At 40.9% G+C, this 22,480-nt stretch overlaps 1 protein-coding gene across 3 annotated transcripts in view; it reads left to right on the plus strand.

The window, feature by feature from the left end:
• ADAL (adenosine deaminase like) overlaps window positions 1-22,480 on the plus strand; it is a 33,864-nt gene that overhangs the window by 415 nt on the left and 10,969 nt on the right. The window contains exons 2-11 of one of the 3 annotated variants that reach the window (XM_061395064.1): window positions 6,343-6,567; window positions 6,814-6,944; window positions 7,435-7,495; window positions 12,518-12,605; window positions 14,579-14,660; window positions 16,278-16,404; window positions 17,448-17,528; window positions 19,370-19,508; window positions 21,118-21,218; window positions 21,736-21,932. In XM_061395064.1, coding sequence (XP_061251048.1) covers window positions 6,508-6,567; window positions 6,814-6,944; window positions 7,435-7,495; window positions 12,518-12,605; window positions 14,579-14,660; window positions 16,278-16,404; window positions 17,448-17,528; window positions 19,370-19,508; window positions 21,118-21,218; window positions 21,736-21,921 — 1,056 coding nt within the window. In that variant the 5' untranslated portion in view covers window positions 6,343-6,507 and the 3' untranslated portion in view covers window positions 21,922-21,932. Of the gene's footprint in view, window positions 1-6,342; window positions 6,568-6,813; window positions 6,945-7,434; window positions 7,496-12,517; window positions 12,606-14,578; window positions 14,661-16,277; window positions 16,405-17,447; window positions 17,529-19,369; window positions 19,509-21,117; window positions 21,219-21,735; window positions 22,323-22,480 lie in introns of those variants that run through there. The other 2 variants (XM_061395063.1, XM_061395065.1) reach the window with 2 other exon arrangements.

Here is a 22,480-nt window from a genome sequence, read left to right on the forward strand (position 1 = left end):
TCAGCTGTAAAGTGATACTCCCCTCCGCGTTCAAAGTTCTGTCTTCTTGGATAGAATTGAATATGTCTGCGGAAGAGGGAATCACAAAAGAGAGGTGATTATTCTTTCTGAGTCTTGGCAGTTTAAAATAATCATCAAGTTTCTACTTTAAGTGTTTCAGAGTCATCACCAGTAGGTAATCACTTGCAAAGATACTTGGGGGATTTGTAACTTATTAATTGGTATTTGGTGACTGTGGGAGCCTAGATGGAGAAGGAAATCAGGATGACTCTTAAGTATGGTTACCTTGAAGCAGTATAGCATAATGGTGAAAGACATGAGTTTTGGAGTCCAGCTGATTCGGATACTGGAACTGGTGTTTAGATTTGGTGTTTAAAAGCTCTTAGTGACTTTCAGTTCAGTTCAGTCGCTCAGTGTCCGACTCTGCGACCCGTGGACTGCAGCATGCCAGGCCTCCCTGTCAATCACCAACTCCCAGAGTTTACTCAGACTCATGTCCTTTGAGTCAGTGATGGCATCCAACCATCTCATCCTCTGTCCCCTTCTCCTCCCCTTCTTGCACTTTCAATCTTTCCCAGCATCAGGGTCTTTTCAAATGAGTCAGCCCTTCGCATCAAGTGGCCAAAGTATTGGAGTTTCAGCTTCAACATCAGTCCTTCCAATGAATATTCAGGACGGATTTCCTTTAGGATGGACTGGTTGGCTCTCCTTGCAGTCCAAGGGACTCTCAAGAGTCTTTTCTAACACCATAGTTCAAAAACATCAATTCTTTAGTGCTCAGCTTTCTTTATAGTCCAACTCTCACATCCATACATGACTACTGGAAAAACCATAGCCTTGACTAGACAGAACTTTGTTGGCAGAGTAATGTCTCTGCTTTTTAATATGATGTCTAGATTGGTCATAACTTTTCTCCCAAGGAGCAAGTGTCTTTTAACTTCATGGCTGCAGTCACCATCTGCAGTGGTTTTGGAGCCCCCCAGAAAAAGTCTGTCACTGTTTCCCCATCTATTTGCCATGAAGTGATGGGACCAGATTCCATGATCTTAGTTTTCTGAATGTTGAGCTTTAAGCCAACTTTTTCGCTCTCCTCTTTCCATCAAGAGACTCTTTAGTTCTTCTTCACTTTCTGCCATAAGGGTGGTGTCATCTGCATATTTGAGGTTATTGATATTTCTCCCAGCAATCTTGATTCCAGCTTGGCTTCATCCAGCCCAGCGTTTCTCATGATGTACTGTGCATATAAGTTAAATAAGCATGGTGACCATATACATACTTGACATACTCCTTTTCCTATTTGGAACCAGTCTGTTGTTCCATGTCCAGTTCTAACTGTTGCTTCCTGACCTGCCTATAGGTTTCTCAAGAGGCAGGTCAGGTGGTCTGGTATTCCCATCTCTTTCAGAATTTTCCACAGTTTATTGTGATCCACACAGTCAAAGGCTTTGGCATAGTCAATAAAGCAGAAATAGATGTTTTTTTGGAACTCTCTTACTTTTTCAGTGATCCAGTAGATGTTGGCAATTTGATCTCTGGTTCCTGTGCCTTTTCTAAATCCAGCTTGAACATCTGGAAGTTCACGGTTCACGTATTGTTGAAGTCTGGCTTGGAGAATTTTGAGCATTGCTTTACTAGTGTGTGAGACTTAATGACTTTTGGGAGAGCAATTTCTGTGAAACAGTAAGGGCAGAATCCATGTTTTGGTGAATGGGAGATAAGTAAATGGAGGCAGTTCAAGGAGTGTAGCTCAGAAGGAAAGAAGAGACAGGTCAGTAAAGAAGAATGGGGGATAGGAGAAATTAGCAAGTAGAGAGAGGGTGACTTGCAGAAAAGTGAGAAGATTAACTAGTGGAGTAATGACTTGGAATAGATAAGAAGGAATGGAATATTACATAGATTAGTCTTGGGAACAGGAGACTGAATCCTCTCTCTCTGACTCATGAAGGAAGAGGGGTACAGATACAGATAAGATTAAGTGTGAGGGAGGGCAGAGAGAAATACAGGAAATTCATGCCTAAAGGCTTTTGTTGTCTCTGTAAAGCTAGTGACTGAGTTGTAAAGTTGAGTGTGAGGCAGCTGGGTCTAGCGGAGCTCTTGAGGAGTTTAAAATTGCCCCTGAAGAAAATGGGAGAAGGACTCCCCTGAGTTTGCTGGGCTTTGAGATGTTCATTTCTAAAATGAGTGGATTAAGTGAAGTATCTCAGGGTTGATTGAGAGAGAAAAAAAGAGGAATGTTGGACTTTGGACAAAATGTATAGCACTGTAGAAATAAATTTTTGACAAGTTAATCAAATGTACATGATATATTAGAAATATTATATTTTTGGTAAAGAACATATCAAGAAAAGTGATTCAAGAAGAAAGAGAATGGAGCAAAATTTGTGAATTGGGTACCTTACAGTTGTTTTCTGGTGTGTGTGTGTGTGTGTGTGTGTGTGTTTCAACTGCACCGCAGGTGTCTCCTGGTCCAGTTGTTTTCTGGTGTGTGTGTGTGTGTGTGTGTGTGTGTGTGTGTTTCAGCTGCACCGCAGGTATCTCCTGGAATCTTAGTTCCCTGACCAGGGATTGAACCCATCCACTCGCAGTTAAAGCACAGAGTCCTAGCTACTGAACCACCAGAGAATTCCCTCTGGTTATTTTTTCCCCCTCAGGTTATTTTTTAAAAATCTGTATATTTTTCTGTAAAATGGGACAGTAATATCTCATAGATTTTATGAGAATTAAGTACAGCTGCCAACTAGGACAGTTAGCAGAACACCTGGCTCATACTGAGTGCTTAGTAAATAGTAGCAAGTGTTTTTATTATTCTGAGTTCCCTTTGTGGGGCAGGGACAGAGGGTGGGGAGGAAAAATATTCTCTGGGAAAACAGAAGATCTGATTCTGGCTCTGCTCTAATTTGATAAAATATTAGTACAAATGGATTCTGAACCACTGGGCCACCAGGAAAGTCTACTATGTCATTTTCTCAGGGTATATGCCCAGTAGTGGAGTTGCTGGATCATATGGTAGTTCTGTTTTTGATTTTTCAAGGAACATACTGTTTTCCACAGGGGCTGTATCAATTTACATTCTGATCAGCAGTGCAAAAGGGTTCTCTTTTCTTCACACCCTCTCCCTATTTGTTGTTTGTAGGTTTTTTAGATTATGGCCATTCTGACTGGTGCGAGGTGATATGTCATTGTAGTTTTGATTTGCATTTCTCTAATAATTCGTGGTGTTGAGTATATTTTTATGTCTGTAGAAGCGTAAACGCTTAATGACTGTGGATTTCTATGGCTGTCAAGTCCTGTGTGTGTGTATGTGAGTCACTCAGTCGTGTCCAACTCTGGAGGAGCCATGGACTGTAGCCCACCAGGCTCCTCTGTCCATGGAATTTCAAGGCAAGAATCTTTGAGTGGGTAGTCATTTCTTCCTCCAGGGGATCTTCCTGACTCAGGGATCAAACATGGGTCTCCTAGGTTTCAGACAGATTCTTTATTGTCTGAGCCACCAGGGAATCATCAAGTCCTGTATAAACCATTTTCTTAATTGCCCATTTTAATACCTTGGTAGCTTATTTAACCCTTCTCAGTGTTAACTGATTGATTTTTAATGTGGTAAAAATATGTATTTTGCCAAGTTCCTGCAAGAATTAAAAATAATATCATTAAAAGCACTTGCTACCTAAATGGTAAGCTCTGAATGGAAACTACTGTTCTTATCAACATCATCATTAATATCAGAATCCAAAGGGTCAAGGTGGCTACTTTTAAAAATCACAAAATTTTGTCTTAATTTATAATCGACCTTCAGAGGTAAAGGGAAATTAGGATTTATTTATCATCTACAATGTGCTGGGCACTCTGCTATGTGTGAAACTGCACTGCTTCTTGGGTGGGACCCAGCCAAAACTCAAATTGGAATTCAAACCCATGGGCTGGGACTTAAACCCACGGTCCCCTGACTTAGGAAAGACTCGAACCCACTATCTTTTAATTGAAACTGCACTTACCTGGTGTTAGGATTTACTGATGCTCAGGTCCTTTTGTCTCATTGCAGAAAGATTTCAGTGAGAGGCAGAGTGGCAGGCAAAGAAGGAGTGTATTAGCAGAGGACACTTGTGAGAAATGCAAATGGGCGGATGAAGAGGCTCTGCCCCAGGACCACCTTCTTCCTCATTCATGGGTAGATGTCAAGACTTACATCGTTTGTTTCTCCTTTGGTTCTCTGTGGTCTAACCAGGCCTGCCATGGTGCTATTTAAATCATATGTGTTTTACCAAAAGGATGGTAACGTATACTAAAACATGGTAATGCATCCCAGGTTTCGGTGTAATGGCTCCTCTCACCTAGTTTGTTTCTCCTTTCACCTGTATTTCTGTCTTGGCTATGTGCAGAAACGCTGCTCTTCAAGGCCTATTAATTCCCTGACTTTGTATAACAAGATTCAGACCCCATATCTATGGTCTTGTGTTTTTAACTATCAGGGTCTCTGGCTTGAGTGTGTCTGGCACTTGGATGCCCCTAGTCTTCCTTCAAGGTAAAGTAGACAATTACCAGGTTACTGGATTCTTTTCTTGAGTGGTCTTTAGCTTACAACAGTCTCCCAAACTCCCTTAAAATTCCCTTTCTGTTTTTAATAATCCCCTAGTGGGATTTTTAAACTATTTAATGATCCTACTCTATCCCTGAAACTTCCCAGGTGATGTACTGGTAAATAATCCGCCTGCCAATGCCAGAGATGCAGGAGACACAGGTTTGATCCCTGGATCGGGAAGATCCCCTCGAGGAGGAAATGACAACCTTCTTCAGTGTTCCTGCCTAAAAAATCCCATGGACAGAGGAGCCTGGCGGGCTACACAACATGGGGTCGTAAAGAGTCAGACATGACTGAGCATGCACGCACTCACCATATCCCCTATCAGGTGCTGGGGAGGTAGTATAAGGATAGAGGAGGTAAATTTAAGTTACTTTATTAATCCCCACAGCTACTCTGCTTTTTTTTTTTTTTTGAAGGATAATTGCTTTACGGTGTTGTGGCGGTCTCAGACTTACATCACTGTGAATCTGTCATAATTGTATATATATCTGCTCTCCTCTTGAGCCTCCCTCCCCCCACACCATCCTACCCCTTGAGGTCGTCAGAGCGCCAGGCTGGGCTCCCTGTGTTATGGAGCAGCTTCCTGCTGGCTATTTCACACATGAGAGTGTATATATCCTGAGTGTTCATTGGAAGGACTGATGTTGAAGCTGAAACTCCAAATCTTTGGCCACCTAATATGAAGAGCTGACTCATTTGAAAAGACCCTGATGCTGGGAAAGATTGAAGGCAGGAGGAGAAGGGGACAACAGAGGATGAGGTGGTTGGATGGCATCACTGACTCAATGGAGATGAATTTGAGTACACTCTGGGAGTTGGTGATGGACAGGGAGGCCTGGCGTGCTGTGCTCCATGGGGTCTCCAAGAGTCGGACACGACAGAGCAACTGAACTGAAGTGTATATATGGCAGTGCTACTTTCTCAATTTCTCCTAGCCTCTCCTTTCCCCAGCTGTGTCCACAAATTCTTTCTCTACATCTGTGTCTCCATTGCTTCGATGTAAATAGGCTCATCAGTACTGTGTTTCTGGATTCTGTATATGTGCATTAGTACATGATGTTTGTTCTTCTCTTTCTGACTTACTTCACTCTGTATAACAGGCTCTAGATTCATCTACTCTGCATTTTTATCGAATTTTTATTCCATTTTTTAATCCCGTTTTTACAGTTAAGGAAACTGAAGCCTGGAGTTAAAAGTGACTCAGGGCCACACACCTACTAAAGGGCAGAACTGGTACAAGGATTAACCTGGGTCCATCTGATTCCATTGCCTCTATTCTTACTTTATATATTTTAAACAGTTCGAAAATGTGAACTTTTGAACCCAAAGTAGGTCTTATAAATTTCTAGTTTTAGACATAGTTTTGTAGAAAGTGCTAATAGGTAAAAGTATATACCCTACTCGTAAAGGTATACATCTTCCTGGGTCGGAAAGATCCCCTGGAGAAGGAAATGGCAACCCACTCCAGTATTCTTGCCTGGAGAGTCCCATGGACAGAGGAACCTGGCGGGTACAGTCCATGGGGTCACAAAGAATTGGACACGACTGAGTGAGTAATACTTAATCCTACACACCCTACCAAATTTCAGATTTTAATCTCCCTCTTATCAGCTTGAGGACTTTTCTTATTTCTAGTTCAGGTTGTTGGCTCACTTAAATTATTAATAGCTTTGGAGAGCTTTTGTCTTTAGAGGAATAAATTAATAGAACTTGTTTCTTTGCTTTTGCGTCAACATCTAAAATGTCCACATTTGTTTAAATAGGTGAAACTGAGCCCAGAACTACATATACTGTTTATCCAATCAAAACGGGTGGAAGTAAAGCAGTCTGAAGGAAGTTCAAGGCCACCAAACTTACTGACTGAACTATATTTAGTATTCATGCTGAGAATAAGTGGCTGGGGAAAGACCTTGATATTCTGCTAAATCATGATGGAGGCAGAAGAACAGCCATGGAAGACAACCTTTTACTCAAAATTACCTAAAGTGGTAAGAATTCAACCACAGAATTCTGGAGTGTTGCTAAGTATCATGACTTCTGTGTTGTTTCTTTTCACAAAAAGAGAAATAAATTTTATAGGTAGAATTTGTAAACTTTGTACATTTTAAAAGTTATTTAGCTACATCTGGTAGGCCATTTGCCTAGTGCAGTCTACCAACATCAAGCACCTGCTACAATGCTGTGACTCTAGTGGACTTGAGAAGATTTTTACTGATTGTATTCTCTTATTTTAGGAACTTCATGCCCACTTGAATGGATCCATTAGTTCCCATACCATAAGGAAATTAATAGCCAAGAAACCAGATCTTAAAATCCACGATCAGATGACTATGATTGACAAGGGAGAGAAAAGAACTTTAGAAGAGTGAGTTTGGGGGAGTTTGTGCACACACTTCTTTTTTTCTCTATTTTGCGATTGTAAATAGTATGTAAGGATTCGGCTTTTTGTAGTTAAAGGAATAAGGTGACCATCTGGTATGGAGAGTATAACTTGACAAATAGTATTTTTTCCAGCTGTCAGACTGTTGACAAATTTTAGGAATTTGTATTGTTTGTGAAATTATACTATATTGGAATATTCTTTAGACTTGCAAATATAGACTTCTTGATTTTTTTCCCCCCTGTTTCCTGCTTCCACTTGAGATACGGGTTGTGGGGGTGAAGAAGGGAAACTTGTTTTCCACTTAAAAGTAACATTTAATTTTCCATCATTTGATGATCTGTCCAGATCAGTGTAATTTTTGAGAAACCTATTCTGTTGTTCCTTATAAATATATAATTACTACTAGCCTAAAATCAATTAATTTAGTGAAGTTTTTGATGACTAAAGTATGTTAAAACTTTTCATATTGCAGGTGCCTCCAGATGTTTCAAATTATTCATCTACTTACTACTACCCCTGAAGATGTTCTAATGGTGAGAAATGAAGCAGTTTTTAGACTGGTTTAAAAATTAATAAGTAATTGATGCCCTTCTGTTGTTGCACATGACTGAAGAGTCTGATGAAAAATATTTTTTTGCCTTTTTTATGGTAACTTTTGAAAAATAATGTTAAGACATTTTGCCTAACAGCTAATAGACTCTATTAATTGTAAACAATATGAGGAAAGAACCAAGATCAAAATCTTATGTTAGGTAGAAAGTTGGACAGTGCGGAGGAGAAAATCTTGTCTTTTTTTTCATATATGTATAAACTGTATATATAAACATATCATATGAAATATCTGACCACAGGCTTTACCTGAATTGCTCAGGATACTTTGAACTTTCTGGGTGGACAGTATAGAGAATGAAGGCGTTCAAGAGGTGCTTGGAGATGGAATGATCAGTCCTTAGGGAAACTGCCTTCCCTCTGGAGATGAAGGGCTAGAGGACTCCACTGTGTTCCCTTAGCTGGATGACTGGCTTTGTATCAGATTTGTATCATTGATCTGATTAAGATAGCATTTTTAAATGTTCTCTTTCTAATTGGAGAGAAGCAGAATCCTATCAGTGTTCTTAACCCTTAAGGAAAAAGTAAGAAATGTAATGTGTTTTTGGAGAGGTGACATTTGACTGGTCCAGAAAGAATTTTTCTCCTTGGCTGAGACTGATGCTCTTGATAATTATTAAGTAAATTAATCACCTTTTGGAGGAAGGTTAACTCTAAGAGTTTAGTTTAGCAGAAGTTGACAGAGTGTCCCCAGTGTTCCAGGCACTCTGCTAGGGCTGAGAGACAAAAAGATCGACATGGTCCCTGCCCCTCAGGAATCCATAGTCAGGTTGGAGAGACAGACCCGTAAGAGGATAAATCCAACATCACGAGGTAAGCTCTGTGTTGGAGACATGCACAGGGGTTATAGGAACCCTAGGAAGCATTTGTCTTATCAGGCACTCAGTGGGTCCTGTGGAACCCTGCTAGGGATGTCCACCACAGGAGACTGTGTCTCATTTTCTCTTGTTGAGTGGAACAGAGCAAAACTGATTACACTTTCGATTCTGAGAGTTCCATGGGTATAATATGCCATACTCATTGTTTCTTTTCTTTAAAAGTTGGTAAGAAGCTTTAATAAGTGAACCTTGTGTGGGAATAAGTCAAGGGATTGTTTATAGATATGGGACTGAGTGTATGAGGATCACTTAATAGTCTTATCAGAGTAACTGAGTGTTATCTCAAAGAGACAAGATTGAAATGTGGCTGAAAAAAGATTAACTATTGCATGTGCTAGATTCTGTGCTCAACATGACTTTTCTGAAGTGGTTATTTTTATTGGTCCCTTTTTGCAGATGAAAAAAACTGAGGCCTAAAGAGGTTAAATATAACTTGTTCAAGGTCACTAACCATGAGTAAAGTGGCAGAATTGGCTGTTTTGTCTGATTCCAGAGTCCTTGTTCTTTTTTATTTGAGATGTACAGTCTTACCATCCCTGGAGTAAGCGGCAACTTAATTGTAAGGTACTCTATCTGAAGACAGAACTTGAGTCGATGTTCTTAGTCTAGAGCAAAGGAGAACAAAGCCCAAAGAGCCAAGAGCTGACTGCAGTACCTATTGCTGCCTGGAGCAGAAAGGACTGAATCTGGTTGACATGGGAAGAGAAGTCACTCCCTAGAGAAGTGTTCTTGGATATGAGCTAGAGATGATTCCACAGGTCTCACTGTGGCCTAGCGAAGTCTTGCTTCCACTGCTCTCAATCAGTACTTGCCAGCAACCTTCTGTTGTTCCTTTAGGTTTCACAGGTACCTCACCGCCAGGAAAAGGGATGCCCTGGACAGTAGATATGATCACTTCACACCTTCCCTTCACCCTCGTTGTCAATCCACACACTATAGACGGGCTTCTGCATTAGTCTCCTGTGAGCTGGGGTAGGGGGAGTTGGTCTTTCTGGATCTGCTTAGTTAAGGAGTGAAGATGAGATCTGAGTTCCTCACAACCTGCAAAGACGAGGACTGGGCTGTGGTGATGGCAGTGGCAGCAGCGTGGGGTTTCTGGAACACCAGCGCTACAGGGTGGTCTAGCGCCTTTGATGATGGTACAGAGGCTTCAGGGTCGTGCCTAGTGGTGGAGGAAGCAGTGGTGTCTTGCTTGGTCCAAGGGTGTCATGTGATTTTGAATGCTTTTGTGTTGTCCTTGTTACTGAGTCCAAGCTGTCTCTGCTTGCCACACAACAGGCCAGTAAATTCAAGAGATGAGGTGTTGAGGCAAGGAATATGACTTTATTGGGAAAGCTGGCAGATGGAGAAGATGGCAGACTAATGTCTCAGAATAACCATCTTATTGGCGTCTGGATGCCAGTTTCTTTTATAGAACAAAGATGGGGAGAGGTGAGGGATTAAGGTTAAAAATGCTGTTAATCTTACATATATCTTCTGGAATGGCCAGCCTCCAGGAGAGGATATGTTAATTTTTGCCCTCCTGGAGCCATCCACAGGTGGACAAAGTCCTGAACAAAGGCATTTTGGTTTGACATTAGGCAGAGGGGGCATTTGACATAATGGCCTCCGAGGCAGGCCATTTTGTTTGTTTATAATAATAAAAGCAACAGAAAGCAAAGGTTTAAGTCAAAGAAACAGATTCAGCATGGAGTCAGAATTGACTCTTGCCTGTAACATCCTGAGCTGTGTGATCTCTAAGGCTGATTCTCGAGACCTCCTGGTGAATCTGAGCCACCTGTTATATGCATGTTGTAATAAGTTCCATTTTGGCTTTAGTATGAAGAAAAAAGACGAGGCTCAGACCTTGGCTTGCAGTGAATCCACCAAGGTGGTGCCACCCTGTTAGGCACTGTCTGTACAGTCAGCCAGCCCTGTTCCTCTGCCCGGATACGGCATCTGTGTGCCCATGTGCGTGTGGGCAAAGCAGGTGAAGCGTAGGATACCAGCTGTAAGGACTAACTAGGGCTGGTTGTCACAGTATTTCTAACCGGGTCCTTTTTTCTCCTAGGTTTTTACATGTTAGGTAATGGCAATGAGGGAAAACATGCCTTCAGCCTTTAGATATCATTTATCTTGGTCATTTAGTAATTTTTGGATTGTTGAGTTTTCTATTAGATTGAATACAGTTTTTTAATTCAAATTTATCACCAATTTTTCTTTGCCTAAAAGAATCTTCCTAAGTACCTTTGGGGAGAGTTTAACCCTGCCAAAAGAAATTCTTGCAAAGTTCAACTTATCCGTAAATAACGTGAATAAGAACCTTAAGCCATGACTTTATTTTTTTTTTATATTTTTAATTCAAGGATTATTACTTTATAATATTGTTTTGGTTTCTGCTGTACATAAACATGAATCAGCCATAGCTATACATATGTCCCCTCCCTCTTGAGCTTCCCTCCCACCTCCCACCTCATCCACCCCTCTAGCTTGTTACAGAGCTCTGGTTGGAGTTCCCTGAGTCACACAGCAGATTCCCCTTGGCTATCTGTTTTATATATGGTAATGTATATGTCTCCATGCTACTCTCCCCATTCATCCCACCCTCTCCTGCTCCGCACTCCCCCACCCCGTGTCCATAAATCTCGTTCTTTATGTCTGCGTCTCCATTGCTGGCCTGCAAATAGGTTCATCAGTACCTTTGAGGATACCACATATATGCAGAAATATGTGATATTTGTTTTAGTTTCAGACTTACTTCATTCTGTATAATAGGCTCTAGGGTCATCCACCTCATTAGAACTGACTCAGATGCATTCCTTTTTATGTCTGAGTGATATTCCATTGTATATATGTTCCACGGCTTCCTTATCCATTCGTCTGTTGACAGACGTCTAGGTCGCTTCCATGCCCTAGCTATTGTAAATAGTGCTGCATTGAACATTGGGCACACGTGTCTTTTTCAGTTTTGGTTTCCTCAGGGTGTATGCCTGCTAGTGGGATTTCTGGGTCACGTGCTAGTTTTATTCCTAGTTTTTAAGGACTCTCCACACCATCTTCCGTAGTGACTGTATCGGTTTACATTCCCACCAGCAGTACGAGAGGGCTCCTTTTTCCCCACACCCTCTCCAGCATTTATTGTTTGTAGATTTTGTTGATGATGGCCATTCTGACCAGTTTGAGGTAATATCTCATTGTAGTTTTGATTTACATTTCTCTAATAATGAGTGATGTTGAGCATCTTTTTGTTTGTTTATTAGCCATCTGTATGTCTTCGTCGGAGAAATGTCTGTTTAGGTCTTTTGCTCACTTTTGGTTTGGGTTGTTTGTTTTTCTTATATTGAGTTGTATGATCTGCTTATATATTTTGGAAATTAATCCTTTGTCAGTCGTTTCACTTGCTATTAATTTCTCCCATTATGAGGGTTGTCTTTTCACCTTGTTTATAGTTTCCTTTGGTGTGCAAAAGCGTTTCAGTTTAATTAGGTCCCACGTGTTTTTGTTTTTATTTCCATTACTCCAGGAGGTGGGTCTTAGAGGATCTTGCTGTGATTTATGTCATCCAGTGTTCTGCCTATGTTTTCGTCTATAAGAAGCCATGACATTAAATGGTACATCAGTACTGCCTAATCATTTTAGCTGCTTATTTCTGTATGTAACTTTCCAGTACTGTACACTCAGAGATGGTTTACTGGTTTTAGTTTTGCCTCATTTCTGTTTTATCAGTCTGCTGTTCTCTAGGAGATAGACAAATGGTTAAAAGGGAAGAAGAGAAACAGAAGGTGGCGGGGGGTTGTGCAGATTTGGATTTAATGTGAGAGTGAGGTGGGTAAGGGAAGCTGTTGGAAACATGGTAGTTTTGTCACAGCCTCCAATAGGGGTGTGAAAAGCAGGTTGCTTTACTGTGTGGGAGACGCCACCACTCCTTGCAAGTCATTTAATGCGTGAAATAAAGCTGTAGCACGTGGCATTTTCACTGGGCCCCTTGCTGCTGCTGCTGGTGCTGCTGCTAAGTCGCTTCAGTCGTGTCCGACTCTGGGCCCCTTACACTAATGTTATCAGTATTGTGTGCATTGCTTTTATTATCAGGTGACGAAAGATGTCATTAAAGAATTTGCAGATGATGGTGTCAAGTATCTGGAACTAAGGAGCACACCCAGAGGAGAAGATGCTACAGGTAAAATCTAACTATTGCTGCTTCTCAGCATATGTCTATCTTTTCCCTCACGTGCTTTGATCATGCATGTGCCTGCAAAGTTGAGAGTATGCAGCATTTACCGTTACACTGTTGTAAAAGTAGGGTCAAAGATCCATATCTTCCGATGTACATTAATGACATATGTTATTAATGAGTCAGTCAGTTATTCGTAAGTTAAAATACCAGGTCAGGTATTATCTGTTGAAGGGAAATTAAAAGGGCTGCAAAAATTTAGATTATTCTTGTTTGCTCTTCTCACTCTGAAAAAAGAACACTTGTTCCTTATGGCTGTGTTCTTAAATAGACGTTGGTTCGTGTTCCCTGCAGCAAGCGCTTGTGACACAGTGCCCCTGAGTGGATGTGGAATCGCGTTTCATGACAGTCACTGAGATGAAGTTATTCAGTCTCTTCTCGGGGACTAATGGTATCTTAGGCCAGGAGCGAGCTGTGATGTGGTAAAACCTCTCTGGGTGGAGATGAATGGATCTGGATATGGTCTGGAGAAGCTTCCTAGGGCCCTCTTTCTGCTGATAAGAGCAGCATCAGGAGGTATTCTATGATGTCTTTGGGTCCTGCTTAGCATTTTGTGACCAGATCATCTTGTGCCTAGATAATGTGTAGCCAGCGTTATTCAGAGGGTGAAATTTTAAACTACATATAGTAAAGTAAGTGTTGAAATGAGATAAGCAGAAGATTCTTTTTTTATTTTTGATTTTTATTAGGATATAGTTGATTTACAGTGTCATGTTAGTTCTGCTATACAGCAAAGTGAATCAGTTATACATATACATATATCCACTCTTTTTTAGATTCTTTTCCCACGTAGGTCATTACAGAGTACTGAGAAGAGTTACATATATCCACTCTTCTTTAGATTTTTTTCCCACATAGGTCATTATACAGTATTGAGAAGAGTTCCCGTGCTATACAGTGGGTATTTTTTAGTTATCTACTTTACATATAGTCATGTGTATGTGTCAATCCCAGTCTCCCAATTATTGCTCCCCCTGAACAGAAGATTCTTATTTCACATTTTTAAACTTTAGGATCAGTTCCAAGTTATGCCGGTGAGGATCGTGAAAGGGAAGGAGAAAAGCAATCTATAGATTATTAGTGCTAGTGGACTCTTCAAATGGAGATTCAAAGGGAAATGCTAACTTAAGTGTGCAGAATAGGGGAATAGTTAAAGTTTAATGGAATATTTGGTAACCATGAAAAATATTTGCAAAGACACTTTAATGACAGGAAGACATGCTCAGAACACAGTGTTAAATGAATGAATAGGATACACATACATCTAGTAGCATCTCATCTGTTCAGAATTGTATTTTTGTTGTTGTTCAGTCTCCAAGTCATATCATTGTGTGTGTGTGTGTGTGTGTGTGTTGTTGTTCAGTTGCTCAGTCGTGTCTCTTTGCTGCCCCATGGACTACAGCACACCAGACTTCCCTGTCTTTCACCAACTCCCAGAAGACTGCTCAAACTCATGTCTGTTGAGTCAGTGATACCATCCAACCATCTCATCCTCTGTCGCCCCCTTCTCCTGAACCAGGGTCAAACTCAGGTCTCCTGCATTGCTGGCAGATTCTTTACCGTCTGAGCTGTCAGGGAAGCTCATTAAGTACAAATGGCATTTACTAAAGCCTGCATATGCAAGAGACACAGATTCGACCCCTGGGTCAGTAAGATCCCTGGAAGAGGAATCAACCTACTCCAGTATTCTTGCCTGGCTAATCCCATGGACAGAGGAACCTGGGGGGCTACAGTCCATGGGGTTGCAAAGAGTCTGACATGGCTGAGTGACTGAGCATGCACACACATCCATAACTCATCTGTAACCATACACTTATCACACAGAAAGTGAAATGTAATTGTTCATATAGGAATATGATTGTTGAAGGATGAAATTGTTGATGATCTCTTTACAGATGTTTTATTTGTGTCCTTTCCAGGAATGACTAAAAAGACTTACGTGGAATCTATACTTGAGGGTATAAAACAGTCCAAAGAAGAAAATGTAGACATTGATGTTAGGTAAGAAACATTGTGCCTTAGTGGTCACCACTGAAAATACTAGAATGTGACAGTTTTACTCTGAGCATGGGTATAACAGATTTTTATAAATCAACCAATAACTGACTTTTATCTTATAATAGAAAAAAGGTCAAGAACTTCATTGTTTAAAGTTGAGAATACAGTTTTGAATTTTTTTACCTGTGGCAATAAAGTTCTGAGTCCTGTTGCTGTAGTGAAGTGTGGCTTCCCGTGGCTCTTCAACAAAAACCCAGACTTCTTGGGGCCTGCAAGGTCCCACGTGCTGCCTTTCTCACTTCAGCAGCTTCGTGTGTTTCACTGGTCACGTACCACGCACTGACCTTCCCCCTGTTCCTCAAACAGGCCGAGACTGTTGTCCCATGTCAGCACTTTTGTAGTTCCTGTTGCTTCTGCCTAGAACACTCTACCATATCCTCACACGGCTGGCTTCTTGTTCCTCAGGTCTCACGTGGCTGTCACTTCCTCAGAGAGGCCTTCCTTGACCACCTTATCTAACATGCCTCCCCACATCTTCTAGTTACTCCATTTATTTCCTTTATGACACTCCTCTTAACAAAATTAGAAATTTTCTTGTTTTATGTATATATATACACATTCACCCACTAGAATGTAAGTTCAGTGAGGCCAGGGACGTTGTCTTTTGATTCACCAGTACTTAGAGCTGGCACATAATTAGGGCTCATTAAGTCCTTGACGGAAGAAAAGAAAGAAAGCTAGCTGGCATTCTGGCTATAAAATCTGTCTATAACATCTCTCAGTTACACTTAACTAGACTGATACCCTAATTAAAAAACAAAAACAGGCAAAAGACAAGAATTCAGAAGAGAAAACATAGAAATGGCCAATAAATGTATATAAAACTATTTAACTTCAATAATCAAATAATTTTGTTTATTTTTTAATATATGTTGATATAATTTGTATCAGCTATTGGGTACATGTTAGAATATTACCAGTCTTGTAACCCTTAATGAAATAAGAGATCTAAGCCTTCTGATGAAGGAACCACCGCCTATTAATTCCTCTTGCCTCAGTATTGAATTTGATGTGATTAAGCCTCTAGACTGGATCCAGTTTCCAATCCGTAGGAAATACAAGAGACAGGAGAACATGTTAGCAACATAGGGATTCAGTCAGCAAAATCAGACTGTGGAAAACTCTACAGAACAAATGATCTGGTTTCTTCAAATAAATTCAAGAAGAGAGGCTGGGGAGAGGTGTGAGGTGGAGAGTGGGGGAGGGGCGGGAAGTGGCAGTGGATTAAAAGAGACTTGGGACACATTGACCAAAACAATGTGTGGACCTAAGTTGGATTCTGAACTGAACAGACCAAAAAACAAATACATGAACAACAACAACAACAACAACAAAAACATGAAATAATCAGAAGTTTGAGTGGTAACTAGATATCTGGTGCTGTTTAGAAATTTATGTTTCACTCCCTCTGGCAAAGTAAGCTCTCAAGTCATTCAGGCTGTACTTCTGCAATAAGATACATCGCAGGTAGCTTGCCGTACCTTCTGGCCATCCTCAGAGTTGTCTTTTTCATCTTCACAATCAGCATTCGTTTTCAACTGTGTTCTTCTTGCATTGAAGGTATTTGATATCAATTGACAGAAGAGGTGGCCCTTCAGCGGCCAAGGAGGCTGTTAAACTTGCTGAAGAGTTCTTCCTTTCTGCAGAGGATACAGTTCTTGGCCTCGACCTCAGTGGAGACCCTTCAGTAAGTTATTTTTCCAAAATATGTTTTATTTCTAAAAAATAGAATCAGTTTGTGGGGTAAAGATTAGCTTGGGGCACCTTGCGTTCTCCAGAGGTTCAGCAGACCCCCTGTGTGGATGAAGCCGTGTTCTGTCCTGGATGACCAGAATGTCCGTAGCAACTGCTCTCCAGGTTTCTGTGAAAGAGTAAGCCCTCTAAAAAAAGGAAAAGAAAAAAAAAGATTTGTATGACAGTATGATTATTTTATTCATTTTTCTAAAGATGGTATCCAACTAGTACCATCCTACATACATAGAGAGAGTTGATTTATTATAGTCCATGTCTAATGCTTAATTAATGCTTAACTGTGGGTAGGGCTTAATTATCTCACAGAAGCCCCAGTTGAAAAAGGCTGGCCTAGAGCTTCTTGAAGGTCATATTCAAGCAGGGTGTCTCAGCTGTGACTACTGACATCTTGGGCCAAAGAATTTTTATTGTAGGAGAATGTCCTGTGTATTTTAAGATGTTTAGCAGCATCCCTGACCTCTTCCCAATAGATCCGAGCACCTTCTTAGTTGAAACAACCAAAAATGTTTATAGATGTCACCAAATGTCCCTTGAGGGGCAGAATCACCTCAGTTGAAAATCACTGAATTAGAGTCCTGTGAACCTGGTTCTTACGGCTTTAACTAAACCTGGGCTGTTCTGGCCTTGTTTCATCGTCCATTTGATAGAAGCTTTCTTTACCAGTCATACTTGTTCCTGAATCAGGTGAGTTCTCCTTAGCTCTAGATACCTAGATAACCTTCCAGAAATAAAATTTGGTGACTGTTATATCTAGTTTAGCTGATTCACCTGAGGTTCACTGATACTTGAGATTCTTCAGGGCAAGGACAGTGGCTTTGCCAGCTTTGAATTCCCTAATTTTGTTTTATAAACAAAATGTACAAATGAGTCCATCTGCCACTTTATTTCCTGCCATTATTCCTTTGTTATTGAGACAGAATACTCAGTTCTTCAGTTTGCCTAGACTCATAGATCCTCATTTTAACTTTTATCTTCAAGGCAGGACAAGCAAAAGACTTCTTGGAACCTCTTTTAGAAGCTAAAAAATCTGGTCTGAAGTTGGCACTTCATCTTTCAGAGGTAAATAATATTGTAAAATTAGGCTGGAGAGGGTAGATTACAGTGGAAAATCATTAACAGAAAATAATAATCACTTGTACATGGCTAAAGATAAACCTGGCTTGGGAAAACACTTTTAGAGAGAAAATAGAAATATTTTTGTGTAAGTTATAATGATAAAGGCATAACTTGCCGTAGTCCCTGGAGTTATGGTTTCTATGTTGTTATAGTTCCTAGGCTTGGCTGTTGACTTGTGCTACAGTTGTATCCTTAGAACAGTTCAATGACAGCTTGGTGGAGAAAATGCATGAATTTTGGTCAGCAGCCTTGTTATCAGCAAACTGACACTGAGAAAAGCAGAGTTTGCCTCGCTTGTCCTTGCAGGGAAGGGACCTGAATGTATCACATACACTGGCAAGAAAGGAAGTAGCTCATCATCGTTTTATAAGATCCAGAGGGAGATCGGGTGCCCCATGGGTCCCAACTGGACAGCAAGAGCGCAGGGCAGGTCATGCATGGACAGTAGCTGGAGAACAGTCACTTCCCTGGCCGGCATGTCCCTGAGGGGCAAACGAGGGCTCTCCTGCACTTTTCCATTTTATAGGTAGATTTGCTTTCTTACCTCAGTACTCTACCTACTTAATGCTTTCTTTTATTAATATACAAAAAGCTGTAAATAAGGTATACAACTTGATAAATTTGGGTTTAATTGTTTCTTGAATGCAGGAAATATTACCTACTTACTGCATATGATTATTTTGAGTATTAGATGGGGTCATGATATAAAGATTGAGGCAAAAATTGGAGCTTCTTGTCAGTACTGAGTGTTTTTCATGTCTACAAGCAGAGAGTCAGTAATCTAGTAGCAGAACTTAAAGTCTAGGATCTATGTTTCCACACTCTGATCAAAAAGATCCTTCACACACAAGACACCCTCTAGTTGACCTAACCGATGCCAGATTGAAGCCATCGGTCAGGGTAACGGAACAGCCAGCATGAAGCCGGTTACCTCTGGTTCTGTGCACAGCGTAAGAACCTGCCCTTACTTTAGTTTCTGTTCTCTTATTTGATCCATTGGATGGGAAACGTTTCATTTCAACACGTTATGGTCATTTGTCTTTTAGTCTATCTAAGAGATGAAGAGCACAGCTAGACACACATTTCCGTGGTGGTTGTGGTATGCACATAGGTAGCTTTGTCAAGATAAAGCATGAATGCACTGTGTGGATGGAGGCTAGGCCCCAGAGTCAGACAGAGCCGGGTTTCCCCCTTATCTCTACCATTATGCTAGCTCTGTGAGCTTGGACAGCTTTTCTTTAAAATGCTTTATATCTGGACAGCTTTTCTTTAAAATGCTTTATATCTGGACAGCTTTTCTTTAAAATGCTTTATATTTTTAGCTACAAAAGTTTTATGTACCTGAAGAAAATCGAAGAGTAGAGAAATAGTATAAAGTAGAAGTAAATAAATAAAAAATGGAAGGTCCCCTTCAGTTCTGCTCCTGAGTTGATCCTGTTAACAGTTTCGTTTTTATGTTTTTCCAGCTCTTTTTCTAATATGTGTGAAGACATGTACACAACACAGAACACACGTATGCATATAGAGTTGTGGGATTTTGTTATTGAACACTTACTTTTTGAGTTTTGATTTCTTTGTCTTAATACGTTGTATAATTCTTGTGAGGTTTAAAGCAGAATGTATGTAAAAGTCAATAACTGTTGGCTCTCTAGTTATTATTATCATTGAAATGAATCCAGAAGAATATTGGGAAATGAACGGGAAGATCAAAGGCAAAGAAGAAGTACTTTTAAGAGCCACTGAAAGACGTTATTGATGCCTTCTTCTCCTTCTTTTTTTTTGAGATTCCAAACCAAAAAACAGAAACACAAGTACTCCTGAACCTGTTTCCTGACCGAATTGGGCATGGGACATTTCTCAGCTCCTCCGAGGAAGGATCCCCGGATCTGGTGGACTTTGTGAGGCAACACCAGATACCGCTCGGTAAGGCTTCAGGTCCTCCAGGCAACTCTCTGACCCTTCCTCCCCCACCTGCAGTTTGCCATCCATATGTAGAGAAGCACTGTTCTAAATACATAGATATCATTTAGAAATGAAGTGATGCTTTCTCAACCTTATCTAAGTAACTGGAAATTTTATTAATAGCTCCCATTAGAGTATAAAAGCTCCATGAGAGCAGGGCCCTTGTCTGTCTTGCTCACTGCTGCATTCCCCAGTTCCTGGAACTCAGTATTATATTGAATAATATATAATTTTATATATATATATAATATATATAATATATAATAAGGGTCATCTATCATTTTGGAATGACTTTAACCTGTTTACTTATGTTGTGAAAATGTATAACATATATTTAAAGATTAAGACGTCTGCAAAATTCCAAGTATACTTTTTTATGTCTGTTAACATCACATGCTTGTCCGCATGTATATACCAGGAGCTATTTTTATTTAGCAACAAATATTTATGAAGTGCCTACTCTCTTCCAGTCACTATTCCAATTGCTGGGAATAGAGCAGTAAAAAAATAGACAATGTTTCTTTCTCAAGGAACTTATATTCTAGCATGGGTAAGAGAGACAGTAAGCAAATACACAAGAAAATATCAGTGATAAGTTCTTTTCAGAAAATTAAACAGGCTGGTAGAATAGTGATAAGCTAAGCACTTTTGATTGGATGGTTGGGGAAGGCCTTTCTGATGAGGGAAAAAAGCAGGTGGCTGAACACCTTTTTACTGAATGATGAATTCACCGAACTTACAAATTTAACAGTTTGTCGTAACACTTTTGTGGGTGTGGTTTTTTGACTAATGTAGAGAGTTTTTCAGCAATTCATAATGGGTGAGATTTTTTTTTTCTTTTTAGTAAAGAAATTTTTAAACATCCACAAAGGTAAAGAATCTTGGAAACCACTTGCCTAGTGATCTTACTTGGAGTGGTGTCCAGGCTCTGCAATCAGCAGGGGCAGGTTGGGTTTGCCATTCCTGGGACTGAGTGGCCCTGGGTCGCAGCCGCCTCACTGAAAGGAATGGATGCCATCAATCAAGTCAGCGAAGCATTTCACTCTGGCTGGAGAGCCGGACACAGCATCTCAAGGCAGGAGTTTTGTAATCACAGAAGTCATTCTTAAGATAGACTTCTTTGCAGGAGGCAGTGAATGGAAGGAGTTGAGACCTTTCTTTTCATGGAAAAGGTCCATTTCCACTCTTGGAGTTTTGTAACATGCAGCCCTCAAGCATTGCTACTGTTTTCCTAACCTCTACTTCAGCCTCCACTGTGGAAGAAGTGCAGCAGCCCTGTGAAGATTCCATCTACTCCCCTCTCACGCTTCCCTGCATTTGTCATGGTGACTGGCTTATCATGCTCCTCTTTCCTCTCCTTTTTCGTAAAAGAAAGGGGGGAGCACATGATTGTGAAGGGGACACTAATTCCCCGTCTGGTACAGTAGCTGCTGTAAACCGCAGCACATGGCAGTTTTCACATGTAAGAAAAGGCCAGCTACTAAAAATGAGCATAGCTTGGGAAGATTTCTCATGTCTCTACTAATAGATCTTTTAATTAGAAACTTCTTCCATTCCCACCTCGTTCTAGAACTCTGTTTGACCTCCAACGTCAAAAGCCAGACAGTTCCAGCTTACGACCAACATCACTTTGGATTCTGGTACAGCGTTGCCCATCCTGCTGTGATCTGTGTAAGGCGTTTTGCTCCCTTTTAGTCCCAGAGTTGCTGTAGGTCAGACGTTCACTGTCTAGCTGGCTGCGTTGCATGCCAGGGGTGGTGCCCAAGTGGAGGAGTGAGAGAGGAGGGGAGTGTGAGAGGCTGCAAAGGTGTGACTGTGGTTTGGCTCTGCGGGGGAAGGTCCTGGGCAGGACCTGGGGGGAACGACAGTACCGATGCCCAACACCCACCTCTTGAGATAATGCTTTCATTGATCGGGGCTGAGTCCTGGGCACAGATGCATTTTAAAAGCTCCCTTGGTGATTTGCACATGCAGCCATGGTTGAGAGCCACTACTCTGGTGGTTTATGTTCTTAAAAAGGATAAAGAAGACTGTTCAGTAACAAACGTGCCTGGATACATTTGTAGGCCCCTGTTTAGACTCTTAAAAGCATGGTAAATAGGAAAATACTCTCAACAAAAGTTGAGAGTTGTTATTTTTTTTTAACAGTCATTTCCTCGTTCATTTTGAAACTTTCTTACATTGACAGACTGATGATAAGGGTGTTTTTGCAACACGCCTTTCTCAAGAGTACCAGCTGGTGGCTGAAACATTTCATCTGACCCAGTCTCAGGTGTGGGATCTGTCTTATGAATCCATCAGCTACATCTTTGCTTCTGACAGCACCAAGGCTGACCTGAGGAAGAAGTGGAGTCATCTGAAGCCCCATTTTTAAGCTGTAACAAGGTGAATACTTTTGAGTGTGTTTTACAACCTAGATCTCCCTGCCATATCCCACTTAGTAAGCGGCTCCTCCCTTGGAACCATAGCAGCCAAGTGCTGCGGACTCCGACACCAGCACCTTTCTCATGGTGGGTGCTCAGTAAATCTGTCTTAAACCGCCTGAAGGCTCTGAGGTTGTCCATGGCTTACCTCCATGCTGCTTTCAGGAAGGGACCCGAATGCTGCTGCACACTGAGCTCCCCATTCTAGCAATGGTTTTGCCTTAACAGTCCCTCTTCACTAGAGATCATGAAACTTCAAGAAAATCAAAGTAGGTTCTCATCAGGAAAAGTTTTGGAACTGCTAGTCTACATAAGGTGAGAAGGGAATACAGATTGTTACCAAAACCTTTAATCTGTCTAGCTTGTGATGACAGCTCTGTGGTTTGTTGTGCCTACTTTAATCAGACTCCCTTAAAAGGTATTCTCCAGAACTGTGGACTCCAGGCTACACTGCATACCATGGATTTTTGTGAATCCCAGTAGCCAGGGTTAACCTCCTTTGAGTGATGC

Source organism: Bos javanicus, chromosome 21 (genome assembly GCF_032452875.1).
Source record: "Bos javanicus breed banteng chromosome 21, ARS-OSU_banteng_1.0, whole genome shotgun sequence".
Taxonomy (NCBI): Eukaryota; Metazoa; Chordata; class Mammalia; order Artiodactyla; family Bovidae; genus Bos; species Bos javanicus.